General features: G+C 32.9%; 1 protein-coding gene across 1 annotated transcript; it reads right to left on the bottom strand.

The window, feature by feature from the left end:
* Positions 1–5,677: 5,677 nt before the first annotated feature.
* On the bottom strand, positions 5,678–8,445 carry LOC112519575 (coatomer subunit beta'-2-like). Its single transcript, XM_025127773.1, has 9 exons — positions 8,379–8,445; positions 7,860–7,880; positions 7,714–7,775; positions 7,573–7,627; positions 7,404–7,440; positions 6,936–7,261; positions 6,302–6,433; positions 5,968–6,188; positions 5,678–5,889 (listed from the first exon to the last, which is right to left on the bottom strand). Exons 1-9 carry the CDS (start codon positions 8,379–8,381, stop codon positions 5,829–5,831), a joined length of 918 nt encoding a protein of 305 aa, XP_024983541.1. The 5' UTR covers positions 8,382–8,445; the 3' UTR covers positions 5,678–5,828.
* Between the last annotated feature and the right edge of the window lie 7,957 nt (positions 8,446–16,402).

The raw sequence follows: 16,402 nt of genomic DNA, 5'->3' as shown, positions 1-16,402 counted from the left end.
CATTTTATAAAGATAATAATTAAGTATTCTGTTAGAACTCAATGATTATCCTAATTATATTTTAGATTTTTTATATTTAAAATGAGATGTTTATCCCTTATTTAATTGTGTTTATCTGCAGTTCGTTACACGAATTCATATATGGGATGAAATCGGATAGGGATGAAATCGTTTAGGGATGAACGGGTTTAAGAGTTTTTAAGAGGTTTAGCCAAATGTTTTATAAGATAGTATAGATTCTGTATTTTTGATTTATTTAATAATTTCCAAATCTTGTTTTTCCAAACCGTCCCAGACCAGATGAAAACCAAAAAAAGTTTGTCTCTTAATGGTTCTAAAACTCTCTGAATGATTTTGTATCACGAGTCTTTCTTAACCATTCAGCGTCCTAATTTCATTGTGAACAATTACCAAAAAAATATATTTTATTTTGCATTATATCATGAGAGCCTCTTGAGGTTGTTTGTTTACCTCTTAATAGTTTCATTAAGAGACAACATCTGAATCGTTAAGAGGTGAATCTTGTTTGACAAAAAAAAGTCTGCCTCTTAATGGTTCTAAAACTCTTTGTATCCTAGATCTCTCTTAACCATTAAGAGCTCTAATTTCATTGTACATAATTACCAAACAATTATATTTCATTTTGCATTATATCATGAGAGCCTCTTAATCATTTTGACCACATAATCATTTTGCACCAAATCATTCAGCAATTGTCAAACAGCCCTTAAATCAATCTGACTACTTAATCATTTTGTATCAAACCATTCAGCAACTCTCAAATAATCCCTTACTGTCCTTAAAGAATAGAAGTCATAGAAATTATTATTTACAGAGAACAAAAGATTTCTTTGAAATTATTAGATAAAGAGTAAATTACATGATTGGTCCTTATCGTTTACATTACATAAAATCATATTTTACGTTCCTAAATCAAAATAATTACAAAAAATGTCCATATGGTTTATATTTTCACACGTCTTTGGTCCATTGCCTTCACTCTATTGAAAAGAGGGATAATATTTGAAAATATAATTAATTAAATTAAATAATAGATTGAAGAAAATAATGTATCTACACTATATATCTTTCTTATGTGCCATAAATCAGCGACGCCAACAACCATCATCATCCGCATTTACGAAGATATTAACGTATTAAAATTAAAACTTAGATTATAGGTACGATATAGAAATTTTAATATGTACGTACCTACCAAGAAAAAAACCCGGAACCGAAAATCAACCAGGAGTCGATCATTCGACAATTTTCAACTCTCAAGGAGTCTCATAATCCTCAGATATAACTTAACAAGAAGGTCTAAACCTTATAAGGTCTAAGTGGTGTAATGTTTTCAAGTATATTGACTTAAAAAAGTATAATAATCAAATCTAAGGAGGAATAAAAATCTCCTTGTGGCTACAGAGGTTCAAATGCGGTGACTCCGGGCTATCTGCAAAGCAGGTGGTCGTCCTGAGATTAGTCAGCTCGTATAGCGGGTTGGATATACAGGTTAATAAAAAAAAGTATAACAATTTGTATTTTGAAAGGATATACTAAATATACGAATTTTATAGCAATTGTGCACATGCTCTAAAATACTATCCCCTCTAGGTAGTCATATGTAATGACCACAAGTACCACACACATAAAACCAAATAGTAAAAATGAATTCTCGTACGTTGTCCCAAGACGATAACGACGTCAAACACAAAAACGTAGAATGAACACTTTTAAACGGACACTAGGGTCCACATCTGAATCACACCAGAATAGTGTGCGACAAAGCACATTGATGCAGAACTAAGAGATAAAGCTGTGTAACGATATGCTTTTAGGACTTTCTCCTTTCACAACAAAATGGCGTGATAGAAAATTCCCAATAAAACTTTGTATGTCAACATATGCAGTGAAGTAAGTTCATGTATTTCAAAATTTGACCCAACTCTCAGATGCGCCAATTTATTCCTCAAAACACGTAATACTGCACATCGATCTTGGTAGAACATTGAATTGTTCATGTTGGTTTCAGTATTAATTTGTGAGATTACAAGCACAAATAATTTAACAAAGCACAAATTAATTCATGGAGTTTGTTTTCAGATAAATATTATGCATAAATTCGGTCGAGACCCAAATCCTTAGAATCCTGCTCGCAAAGTCTGCTAGACTCACTACCAACACCAGAATACTCGAATTCCTTCTTAAGGGAATAACACTTTTGTTTTGAGTCGTTCCAGAAAACCAAACAGATTTTAGTGTTGACTTTTCAAAAGAACGAGTAGTTGACTTTTCATCATCAAAATTCATGGAGATGAGAGAAATACACACGTACACATATATTAGTGTTTCAGAAGAAGAGGGAAACATACTTGGCATATATTTCAAAAGTACTTGGACACAATCGTTGCTCTCAAAGAAGAATGGTTCTCTTATCAACTTAGGAGCCGTTTACTAAGCACTTACCTGGTAAGTGCTTACTGGTAAAATTTAACACTATTATTTATTTACCGGGTAAGATTTTAGTCCACCAAAAAGCCATCGTACCCGATGAGCGCTTACCGTGGTAAGAGTCGTCACTCTCAGTTACTGGGTAAGACTCTTGATCCTTGTCTCGCTCTTACCGGGTAAGATTCTTAGTCCTTACCATATTCATCCGGTGAGGTAATGTTACTTGGTAATGGTTTACCCGGGTAAGCGTTTGGTAAACGGCCCCTTACTGTCAGCAACAACGGCTACTCTTATTGATCATTGAAATGTGGCGTGATAAATGATTCAGGTAATGGGCTGATATTCTTTTTGTCGAGCATGAATTGTTTCGGATTATGTGCAAAGGCTTTTGAAATCTCGCCAGTAGAAACACGTCAGGATCTGGAAAACATTTAGTAAACGGTTGAGTGTTACAACACTATTTATAGTTATCTAATGATCTGGCAGTCGATTTAGGCAAATCCTGATCCCAAGAACGGTGGACTTAACCAAAAATTTGGATGTGATACTGATTATATTTCCATTTTCTCATATAATATATTGTGACGGATGAGTACATTGGTTCGTGTTCAGGTGTTCTTCAATGGCACCAGTGTTGGTTGATCGTTGAAACAGATGTGGACGATGATTTGGTGGACAATAATGAAGATGTTTAAAAATTGATCTACTGTTACTAACCACCCCTGCTTTGAATTACATATTGGCTTGAGATGTGGATGTTATTCAAGAAGCTGAATCTACTTTTTACTGTTGTTTTCAATATGCATTTTCATGGATTACGACACCAAGTTCATCATGTTGCTTCCAACTTTATGTGGTATCTAAAAATTGAATTTGTAACTTTTGCATCCCGCCGCATTGTACGGGTACCCAACTAGTGTTATATAATTTATATATTGCAAATTTGGTTATTGGATCTTACAAATTTTACACTAATATTTTTAAATCTAAAATAGAATCAAATATCTTTTTAATTTTAACATCTTTATTATAACAAACTTAAAACTAAGAAGGCGTTTGGTTCATATAATGGAATTTGATAAAATTAGAATCCATCAAAGGAATTTAACTTTGAAGAAATTGAAATGAAATTTGATAGAATTTGACCACACGTTTGGTTGGTAGGAATTGAAATGAAATCTCTCAATATAATTGGAACAATCGTCTTTGTTTGGAATATCCCACTCATCGCCCTGCCCACACCCTACCAACTATCATGTCACTGTTGTCGTCATCACAGCTATCACCCCGCCCCACCCCTACTCAAACTCGTCCTACCACCCCAATCCTGCCCCACCCCTGCTCCATAGGTGGAGTTGTTAGGGGCAGGCAGGGTGGGGCGCGATCAGAGTGGGGCAGTGGGTGGCAAGGTGGTAGTTGCGATAACTACAGTGGTTAGTGGTGAATTGGAGTAGGGTAAGGTGGGTTGCGAAATTTGAAAGAAAAAAAATGGAAAGTCAGCAACGGAAACGGAAAGAGAGGGATTCAAACCATCGGTAAGAATAATTCGTACAACGGATTAGCAATCCGCCGCTTTCATCCACTCAATCATCTCTCCCAGCTGAAAAAGATAATCACTATTTTACATTACACATCAAGTAAGGATTAAAGAAAGTATCTATTTGACATTCTTTATCGTTATTATATCATTAACAATTCCATTTAGATGCTCAAAAGATCCAAATAGAAAGATAAATAAATAAGAACCTTCTTGCTTTTATTTTGTTCGAAGTGTTTTTTGGGCCTGACTCGTCAATACCCAGCTGGGTGAAAACAATTAGAAGTGTTTCACTCCAACCCAATATTAAAAATTATATAGGTCTTTAAAGTTGACTTCTATATTTGAAGGTTAATAAAATTCAACCCTATAAGGCTATAACTGATATATTAGTTTTAATAATTATAATTATATGTATACATACATATATAAGGTTGGGTTCACGTGAGACCAGGCTGTTTTCGTGAGACCCGTGAGACCACATTTTTACACTTGAAACTTCACAGCAAAAACACTGTGAAGGTTTAAAAAAGTCGAACCTTTACAGCAAAAACACTGTGAAGGTTACTTTCACAGCATTTTGCTGTGAAGTTTCAAATGTAAAAAGCTGGTCTCACAGGTCTCACGAAAATAGGTTGGTCTCACGTGATCCCAAATCTATATATATATATATAATATTAAGTTTTTATAAGTACATATTGTTATTATATTAAAGAAGGTTTTTAATATATTTTTTTAGTGTGTAGTTGGAGTTTATTTTTTTTATTGTTCAATGGACCCATCGTTTTTTTGTGTTTTTAGTGTTTTATTTTTAATGATTGGGTTGGAGATAATATAACAACCTTTCAAAAAGTTCAAATTATAAAAATTACTTATAAAAATCATATTTCAAAAAATGACCCCCAATTTAGCACTACACACAAGTGATGGCCAAAAACCAGTCTCGGGCTCAATAAATCTGGCCATAACAGGTCCCGGTCGAAAAAAGTGAGCCCGGTCAAGCTTTATTGTAACCGGTTATGGGCCGCCGGTCCCGGTTCCGGTCATTAAAAAGTAATTTTTTTTAATTTTTTAATGATATATATTTTTAATACATTATAAAATTTGTAATTGGGTCACTCAAATACACTTTAAAATTTTCGTTTTATTATAATTAAAATTACATTGTCTTACAAAATATAGCGATAAGCCGAGAATTGTGAATGTTTTTTTGTGTTTTTATGCGAATCGAAAACTTGGTATGTAAACCTCTCAATCAAGACACTTATATATAATGTTTATAAGACAAAAATACAAAAAATGGACCAAAAAACGGTGACTTATACCTAATTTGTGGTTTAAAAAATCAAAATCTCATCTAATAGTATTTTTATTCAATTTATTAACGATATGTATAATATTACTGACTTTAAAAATGGCCATGACTGTTCGTTTTTTTTTATTAACCTAGATATTCAACCCGTTATGCGAGCCGATTAATCCCAGAACGGCCATCTGCTTTGTGGGTTGCCCGGAGTCATTGCATTTGAACATCCGTGGCCAAGAGGGGATTTTTATTCCTCCTTAGATTTGAACCTGGGACCTCCATACACTTTTGACTTTTTGAGCTCAAGCTCAAACCAATAAGGCACCGCCCTTGTGGTTAACGATGGTCGCTTTGAGGTCTTGGCTAAAACTTTCCTCAATAAATTACCGAAACAAGTAATTGTTTTTTATTATACATATAGTTTCAAACTACGTACATATACAAATACTGAGATATATTATTATGGCAAACAAAATACATTTTATTAGTATATATTCCGTTATGCTGGTATGTAAAAACAGATCCATGATTTGCTCAAGCGCGAGTAGAGATAACTTGACCAATGATCGTCCCTTCATCACAACCGAATACGATCCTGTTTAAACACGAAAAAACTATTCAGTTTATTTTATCGAATGACGGGATGTTTTAATGTAGAGTTCGAGATACTTACTGGGCTGAGTCTTTTACAAATCCGATGGTCCAAACCCTACCAAGTTCAGAAGTGAACACATGGTCTAAATTGTACGTTTTTGCATCCCAAACACGTACAGTTCCATCTTCAGATCCCGTAATGATAGAACTAACCTCAGAATCAACACACAATGTTGAAGTAACGTTATGATTGTGGCCTTCAAGAGTTTGAACACAAGTCTCGGTTTCGTAGTCCCACACCTATCAGATTTCATAATATTCAGATAAGGAAAGGTTAGTTTACTTATGGGCTTATATAGTCCGACAATGTTAATAAAATTCTACAAAAGGGAATCCACAAAACTTAGACATACCTTAACGGTATTATCGTCAGACCCTGTGATCAGGTACAATTTTGCGTCGGTGTTAAAAAATTCCACTGAGTTCACTCCTTTCAAATGGCCTTCAATTGACGAACGCGGACTCGAATGGCCAAGATTCCATGTCTTGAAAGACAAACATTTACGAGATTTATAAATCGTTTTGTTAATAACAAATATCGGGGGGTGTTCAATTATAAGTATTAAACAATATTAATGAAAATAAAAATAAAATATAAATATCTGGTTTTATACAACACAGTGGGTCCTCTCGACCACAACCCAAATTTTCATTCCAAGTTCACTAGTGTTGCAACCGTGCGTTGCGCGGTGCCAATAATATTATCTTCAAAAGAAATGTTATAGACTAAAATTTGAAGTCGTCTTCTTAACAAATTTTAGGAAAATGTGTGTGACAACTACTCATTAACATTAAAAGTTTTTAAGAGAAGTTGACAATAATTTTAGAACGATATGTTAATTTAAGTTCTCTAACTATGCTCGAGAACGGTGTTGCAATGTACTCTAAAAAGTAATTTACTCTTTTTGTTTTTATTTTTCTGCTTGAACCAAAACCCGTTAATCATGTGTATGCATTATTGAGCTATAATGTAAATGGTAATAGTACCTTGATGGTGCAGTCGAGCGATGCACTTGCGAAGACATTGGCATCCCTCGGATTAAACGCTATTTGCATAACGTAATGATCATGCCCTTGAAACGTTTGAACGCACTCCCAATTTTTCTCCCAATCCCATAACTTTATGAGCTTGTCGTCAGATGCCGAAAGTATGTACGGATGAGATGGATGCACAACCACAGACCTAAGGAAGTCGTCGTGCGCCTTAATTTCTACGACTCTTTCCATAGTGTTATAGTTGTAAACTCGAATGAACCCATCATCGGTTCCAACAACAATCCATTCCTTGTGTGCGATAAACTTTGACGTTCGTACTACAAAACGTACTTATAGTATAAGTCAACATAACTAAATTTAACGATAAACGAACCTGTAACTACACTCACAGGCAGATTTTATCTTGGGTCCGCCCCCGACTATACTAACACCTTATTTGAAAGAAATAGTTATACATACCGGGCATTTTGACGATTTCAAAAGTCTTTTCCACCACCTGCCACAAAGATTTTATCGTTAACACGCTTTATTTTATATGGGTCCCGTTTAATATAAACGGAGTATAAATGATATAGTTTAAATAAACGAAAGCATCAAATACTAAATTCATAAATTGACGATAACTTACTTGAGAGCGATAATTCCAAATACAAACATTTCCCGAATACAAACCTAACAAAACCCTGTAAAAAAAAATAAAGTGACACTTAACACATTTGAACTTAATTAACACCATAAACGGATTTTTAATGAGGAAGCAATTCCTTACCAAGGCTCGGTAGGATGCACGTCTACGGATTTAACTCTCTCGGATCTTCGATCGAATGTTTTCTGAAGCCAAAACAAAACGTTAACTAAGGCAAGCTTTACGGTAAATTCCGCTCACAAGAAAACGTAAAGAATGGTGTAGGTTACCTTGATCTCAACCATAGAACTCTATTGAACCGATAAAGCATATTGCATCCGGAACAAAACCAAAATACATATTGGTTAGAGACGATCCGATAAACGCAAAAATCAAACAACGTAAAGCGTTCGGAGATTCTCGTGAGGAAAAGATAACAAATAATAACCGAGAAAAAAAACATGCAAGTAATCATTTGTTTGTTTGAGTGTTGGGACCTCTGAAGAATAACTATAAAGACCATTATTGCCGACTTGGTAAGCGTCTCTTACCCAGTAACAGTCGATAGGTGTCTTGTTACCATGTAAACGTTTTAGTAAACAACCCCTAAATCTTATATTTTTAAGCAAAAAGTTGATTACCGACAACTTCAATCAGTCTCAGACAGAACCCGTCTTCAAAGACATTAATGTGATGGGTATTTTTTGACTCAATCAGAGACTGAGACTAACACGGACCCACAAATCTTATATAACAACTATTAATACTTTAAAAAAATAAATATAAAAAATTTGTAACAAATAACTAACCATTTTTGTGGAAGAAATGATGGAATTGGAAGGAGAAGATAATGAATGAAGGTTGGTGATTTGTGAGGAGGATATGTTTAGGTGGAGCGCGGGAGCATGTTATATACGATGGAGAACCTTAACTCAGAAGATACAATGGAGGCAGTCAAATTTGACACATGCTGTCACCCGGTGCCTTTCCAACCGTTGATCATGAAAACGAGTTATTTTAACGGTGAAGATTGTTTTATTTCTAGAAGTAGCAGGAGCCTAAGAGGAAGCGGAAGTAGGATAAACTTCTATTTGTCTCTCTCTTATCCAATCATAATAAAGTCTTTATATTTTTTGGCAATTTCTAAAACGATTCCTCACAATCTTTTATTTTTATATAATTTATTTAATAATTTACATTTTACACCTTGAATTTATTTAATTAATTTATTTTATATTTTTTTGTTTTTTTTTTATTTTATACTTCAATTTTATTAACACATATAATTATATATTAACTAAAATATGTCAATTAAATACGTTTTAATTTTAACAAGTTACATTATTATAATCGTCTCATCGATATCTTCGAAACGAGTCCAATATTGAATATTTTTGGATTTAACTATATATAGGCCGTTATAACGTATTGGTTAATAAATTTTTTTAAAAGAAAAGAAAATCACTTGCAAGTTTTTAAACATAAATAAATATATTTGATATTTTTTATTCAAACAAATTCCAACTTTAATTAGTCACCTAAATTAACATAATCTTGATTATAAGTATTCTCTATATATTCTTGATACATATCAAATCTATGTTGGTATGGGACAATCCATGTACTTGCATCTGGAAGCCGATGATGTGGCCAATGATGTACGAGTGTGGACATTGGGTATTCTTCGTTTAATACCACTTTTATGTAATGGTTACCATTAACATGCACTATTGCAATTGACACGTGTTGGGATAATGGCGGCGGTTGTGTCCTGAATGGTAAGTATGTCATGTTGGCTGCCCTATGATTGAGAACATGCAGTATGACATTAAACCTTGAAGCAGCTAGAATTCTCATTTCAGGCATAGCGATCCAATACATTTCCGGTGCAAAGACGTTTTCTGTGAAAAAGTTCAACGCTTCGTAAATTCTTCTACACTCGTTGGCAATAACATAAGAGTAATAATGTTGATGCTCGGTTAGTTCAATCATTAACTCACGCCGAATATTGTCCTATGCGTTTTCATGACCACCCAAACAAGTAGATATGACTCAAAATCCACAATTTTCATCACCCACTACATCTTGTATCTGTGTGATGTATCGATAAAAAAAACTTGGGATTTGATCAAGAAATGGGTTTGGGGGTGTGGGTTGTCGTTGGAAGTATGAGTTATGCCTCACTAATTCTTGATAACCAAAACCTTCAGAGTTGATAAAGGTTGACGCATTGGAACAACTATATCTACGAGGGTCGTCAATATTTTTTTTATTTAGACCTTGATTATTTACAGAAAGACGTCCACGAGTGGTTCTATGAACTGAGGGTTCATGAAACAACGTTTTTTTATGGCATAATTATATTCTTTAACTTTTTCAGCAAGCTCTTACGACCAGAAACTGGTTGTTTATTGAAAGTTTCTTTAAACATTTGTACTTCATCATCACATTGAATATCCTCATCTTGTGCGGAGACACATGGCGAGAAATCAAGTTTTTTCCAAAATACATCGATCGCATCAAGCGGAATGGGTGCCCCTTGACATGTATATAGTGCTAGTTCATGCGCACATGGCAACCCATGACTTGTACGCATTTTACAACCACAATTTTCAGAAAATACGCTAGTTGACGTTTAGGTTTGTTCAGCCGCATTGCATATGCATGACCCTCCATATGTTGTGCAAGAACATAAATTATGTGTATCGCATACAACCCTCAACGTCCACCAATTATGCTTAGTCGAATGTAACGCTATCAACTTAAATGGGCAGTCAAGCTTTTTTGTTCCAGTATTACAACTGGAAATCTTGTCGCTTTTGTAAACCCCACTACGTTCACATATAAACACAACTTTGTAAACATTCCTATTTGGCTTAGCCTTTGATCTTTTAGTAACAACAACACAACCACTGAATGTCCTACATTACGCACCTATTCAGTTATTTCTTCTCGAGAATTGAAAACCTGAAATTATTATATTTTGTTATAACTTTCACTTGTACCCGTAAGTATTAATAAACCTAGATGTTAGTTAACATAATATTGTACCTTGTTGGTGACAAATTCTGATGTTGGTGCAAAATCTTCACTCATGTTTGCCATCTGCAACTTTGATATAGAAGAACGAGAGAGAGATAGAGATATTTGAACTATGTATAGAGGGAGAGGGAGAGGGAGAGAGCGAAAGAATGTGAAGAATGTGAAATACGATATATGAACGATCGTTTGTTTGATACATATATCGAACTGATTTTACTTTATTTCAAATCGATAACTTTACTTTATTTCAAATCAATAATTTTACTTTATTTCAAATCAGATTATTAAACGAACAATATATATATATATATATATATATTATATCAAATTTCGTAACGTAAGATATTTTAATATAGGGTAAAATATGATTTAATCTCTAAACCTTACGTTTAAAATGGTTTAATTAAAAACTTAGTAACCTGCTATAGCAGGTCAAGTGGCTTAAATAATTAATTCCAACAAGTTTAGGGATTAAAAATTCATTAATTTTTTTTAAGGATTATAACATTCATTAAAAAAAATTGAGGGGTTAAACCATTTTTAAACGTAACGCGTTTAGGGGTTAAATCATATTTTACTCTTTAATATAATAATGTATGTTTTTTCAATACATTTTAGTTAATATATGATTATTATGTTAACGTAATAAAGGTGTAAAACAAAATTTGAAAAATCAAGGGATATATTATATATTAAATAATTAACAATAAGGGTATAAATTGTAAATATTAATTTTTTTGTTACGTAGTATGTATGATATATAATAAGATAAATAAATAAAAAAACATTCAATATTGGACTCATTCTAAAAGTATCGACGAGATGATTATAATGATGTAACTTATTAAAATTAAAACATATTTTTTTAACGTATTTTAGTTAGTATACGATTATATGTATTAATATGATAATAATATAAAATGAAAAATATAAAACTAGAAGGTATAAAGTAAATAATCATATAAGTATAAGGGTTTACGCACCTCTCCCTTTTTAATAATCATATATTAAAATTATATGTATTAAAATTAAAACATATTTTATTTTCAGGGTGAAGATATACGCACCTCTTCTTTTTTACACCCCCTCATTTTTTTTAAGTCAAAGTCAACTATTAATTTTTTTTCATTAATTTATGTCTTATAAATTTATGTTTTATAACTTTTTTTTCAACATTGTTTTTTAATTTTATTTTTCTAATTTTATGTTTTATAATAAATTTTTGCCAACTAACTATTTCTAAATTAATTCAAATAACTATAAAATTAATTTAATTTTTAAATTGTATTGTAAACGTTTTAATTAATTAATAATTTATATATGTATTTTTTTAAGATAAATATTTAAAACTACAGAAATAAATTAATTTAATATAAAAAAGATTATCAAAATAAGTTAATTAATAAATCAACAAATAAAGTACAAAAAATCTGAAAATATTACAACTCAATCAAGTGAAGTAAATTCTGTAGTACGATTACTTGATAACAATTGCTCGTACTTATTTATTCGGGTCATGTACGGAGTAGCCCATGCGGTTGCGCAATCATATTTGAAACGAAACCAATTTGACACAATAGAAGGTATCGGTTGCCCTTTTGCCAAAGATATTTTGACGTAATGATTACCATTAGTGTACCCAATTGTAAAAGCAACATGTTTATACCACGGTGGAGGACTAGATCGAAGTGGGAAGAATGTCAGACTACCTATACTTGTTAAATATTGTAGTATCGCACTGTATCTTGAAGCAACCAACAAGCCCGTTTCAAAAACATCCACCCGATGTTCATTTGGTGCAAATGAGTTCAGCTCAAAGAAGTTCAAGGAGTTATAAAGCTAATAGTAAAATATATATCATTCACTTAACTAATATTAAGTTCATTAACATTTTCCAGAAATTAATTTTTTTTTCTTCCAACCACCTCTAAGGTTATGTCTTCAAATTTTCTTTTCTATATATTTTTGTTATAACAATATTATTTTTTATAAAAAAACATAATACAATTTAAACTAATTTATATTTAATTTTTTTTAAAACGACAAGTTATTATCTGAATTTTTAGAGATTGTTGAAAACTGATGAAATTATTATTTGAATATTTAAAAACTTAAATAAGAACTGATTAGTTAATTTTTAAATTTTAAAGTCGAAAAAAAAGATGGATTATTTTCTGAAATTTTAAGTTGCAAAAAGATTAATTATATATTCTATGAAAATATAGATAAAATAAAGATTTAGAATTTGCATATGAACTTTTAAAGTTTTTATTCAGTTTTTATAAGGACAAATTATATGACTATATACATATGGTTAAAATTTGTAAATAATAAAATAAATGATATATTGTTTTTTTTTAAAGTAACAAGGATTATTATTTTTCCAATTTATTGGTTTTAAATTTGATTAATATATAATATAAATAAAAATTATAATTACTATAAACTAACAAATTATTATTATTTATTAATTAAAAAAACAAAAAAAAATAAGAGAGAGATGGGGGACATAAGAGAGAGAGAAAATTTTCAAACTTTTATAGGTCATTTAATGTTATTTGTTGGTTTTTTTTTGACTTTTTTAATAGGTGGGGGTGCAAATAACAACCCATTTTTTACCATAAGAGTAGTGTATGATTGGTTTAATCTTGAACTTTAAAGTTAAAAAGTGTCTGTAGATCATAAGTTCAAATTCAAGAAGGAATCAAAATCTCTTTCTGACCACGGACATTCAAATACGATGACTTCAGACTACCCGCAAAACGGGTGGTCGCCCTGGGATTAATCGACTCGACACACTCTTAAAAGTGATTTTTTTGAAAGTGTTCGACACAGTCTTTCGGGTATTAACCTTAATTACAATAATCCTAACAAATGTTATAATCACATATTTTTAACCAAAAGTCAGCAACTCCAGCTGTCTTCCACCAAGCACAAAAAGGCAGCAGCTTAATCAATAAGATCTTCAAAAAGTTGCGCATGTATCAGATCATTGCTACTTCAATGTTGTAGCACCAAACTGTTAAGCAAAGAGTTCCATTAGCTTCCTCCTTTGAATACCAACAAGTTAACCACATGATTTAGCTCAATAATGACAAAGATACAAATAAAGTAATAAAAATGACTCAAAGTAGGGATAAAAAAATAATCTAACTAAGAATAAGTAAAATGAGTGCTTTATATATTGAATTATCAACATATATCAAACATACTTAAAGCTATTGGCAAAATCGAAGACTAGCTGATATGAAGACAGAAGGTCACCGATGCGGTATTATGAATCAACTGTCTAAATTACACACTGAGACTCCAGAGTATCTGATTTGAAGATTGAAGATGTTTTGAAGCTACTAGCCAATTGAAGGAAGCTCTTCATGCACCGAAGATTTGTAAGTAGCTGTTTGAAGCTACTAATCCATCCAAAGAAGATCTCCTTACAGACTGACCATATCTCTGCAAAAGTTTGTCTCTGAATAAATAGTGTTGTACGCAGGCGGTGTACGATGAAAATGAGACATCAACAATGATCAAGTCAACATCTGCCTTCTTATCCTTAGGTGACAAGCATCCCCATGCTTTTAATGCATGAAGGTAGTATAAAAGACAATATGCATCTCCCATGCAAACAACACTTCCTTGAAAGAATTTCTAAATGCATTCTCAAGGCAATGGGCTCTCTTCTACTACTCCCCAATTCTTTTGTGTGTGAAGAAAACTTAGTGTGTTCTTCATTTCGTTGCAAGTACTCTCTATATTGTTCTTATAAGTTCTTCTCTATCTAATATTGTTTAGGTTAGGTTATTTTTTCCTTCTTCCGCAACAATCTATGTTGTATCTTTGTTTGTTAATTTTGATATACATCAATAAAAATTAAAAAGTTGAAAAAAGTCTTTGTAATTGTATTCAACCCCCTTCTACAATTACTTTCTATTTATTGTGATCCCATTCGGGATCAACACTGGTAATTAAAGTATGATAGTGTGTAGGGTCTTGAAGCATTTTGCCTTGCAATGCTAATGGTGGATGAGTTGCAAGAGGCATGGCAACGGGTTTTGCATCATCCATGTTTGCCTTGCATAAAAGATCAGAAATGTACTTCTTTGGCTTAAGAATAATCCATCGGGATGAGGAAGAACCTTAACCCCTAGAAAATAGGAAAGTTCACCTAAGCCCTTGAGAGAGAACCATGTCGATATGTTGGTGAAGAAATCTTCAAGATTGTTTGGCATATTGCTAGTGACAATAATGTCAGCCACGTAGACCTACAAGTAGATTATTGATCCATTAGAGTGTAGATAAAATAACGAGGAATCTAAGATTGCATTGTTGAAGTCGAAATCAATTAGAAATTGTCAAAGCTCCTTATATCACGCCCTTGGAGCTTGTTTGAGATCGTACAATGCTTTATTTAGTTTGTACGAATAAGTGGGGTTTTTGGCATCACTATAACCTAGAGGTTGTATTGTGTGTAGTTCATCTATAAGGGTACCCTGCAAAAAAAAGCATTATTAATGCCAAGTTGGTGCAAAGACCAACCTTCACTCACCGCAAGAGATAATATTAGGCGAACAGTGGTCGGCTTTACGAGGGGACTGAAGGTTTCGTTATAGTCGAGATCTAGTCGTTGATGAAAACCCTTTGCCATAAGGCATGCTTTGTATTGCATAATGGTACTGCTAGAATGACGTTTAACACGAAATACCCATTTGCACCCAACCACATTTTTTGATGAGGATGGTGGTATAAGAGTCCAAATTATGTTTCGAATGAGAGATTTAAACTCCTCATCCATAGCTTTCCTCTAAACCAGGATTTTAAGAGCGTAAGCAATGGTTTTGGGCTCAGTTTTGGTTCCAGTGGCAAGAAGGTTGAGTTTGTTAATAGGCTTTCGAATATTATTTAGAAGCCTAGTGGTCATGGTGTGAGTGGGATGTAGCGAGGTAGCAGGTGTTGATGAGGACAAGGGACATGGTGTGGTTGAAGAAATAGATGGAGCAATGGTACTGTCTGAGTTGCGATTTTGAGGTCGAGTAGAAGTCACATAGGTTGTGGCAAGAAAGGATGAGTCTTGTTGAGTCTGTTGGATAGTGAGTTCTCTATTTATTAGCTTTCCATGTACTTCTTTTAATTGTTTGATATGCCCCCGGGTTGGTTTTGCATAAGCTGAAAAATCCGTTGGTAATTCACCGATGATCAAATTTCCTACAGAAAAATCCGTCGGTGAAGCCCATTTGTATTGTAGTGTATTCTCTTATGCGGCTTCTTCTTCGAATTTTTGTTGCTTTCATGCAACATTTTTTCTCTATATCTTCATCAAGCAAGCATAAGATTACGTATGTAGCTTCTTCCTCGATCTCTTTCATTGCTTTTTCACAATATTTGGCTGTGAAAATCTTCATCTTCACCAAGCATAAGGTGTTGTTGCTTTTGTGCAACATTCACATGTGAATCTTCATCTTCACCAAGCATAAGGTGCTGTTGCTTTNTCTTCACCAAGCATAAGGTGCTGTTGCTTTTGTGCAACATTCACATGTGAATCTTCATCTTCACCAAGCATAAGGTGTTGTTGCTTTTGTGCAACTTTTGTGCAACTTTTGTGCAACATTCACATGTGAATCTTCATCTTAACCAAGCATAAGGTGTTGTTGCTTTTGTGAAATATTCACATGTGAATCTTCATCATCTAATAATGAAGGATATGATTCCAAAACAAATTGAACGTTGTTTTCAATGCATATTGCACTTTTCCTCTTTTTCTGCGTTTTTTCATCCTTTTGCAATGTCGTTAAAA

The sequence above is a fragment of the Cynara cardunculus genome (assembly GCF_001531365.2).
Source record: "Cynara cardunculus var. scolymus isolate 2C chromosome LG 10, CcrdV1, whole genome shotgun sequence".
NCBI lineage: Eukaryota > Viridiplantae > Streptophyta > Magnoliopsida > Asterales > Asteraceae > Cynara > Cynara cardunculus.
The sequence above is the reverse complement of the archived record's forward strand: the minus strand, read 5'-3'. Positions and strand labels throughout refer to the sequence as shown.

Excerpts from the sequence above, each read along its gene's own strand:
- LOC112519575 (XM_025127773.1), bottom strand. Across the intron at positions 7,262-7,403 it reads TGAAATCGTCAAAATGCCCG|TACGAACGTCAAAGTTTATC; the intron begins GTATGTATAACT and ends TACGTTTTGTAG. Across the intron at positions 6,434-6,935 it reads CGCTCGACTGCACCATCAAG|ACATGGAATCTTGGCCATTC; the intron begins GTACTATTACCA and ends TTGTCTTTCAAG.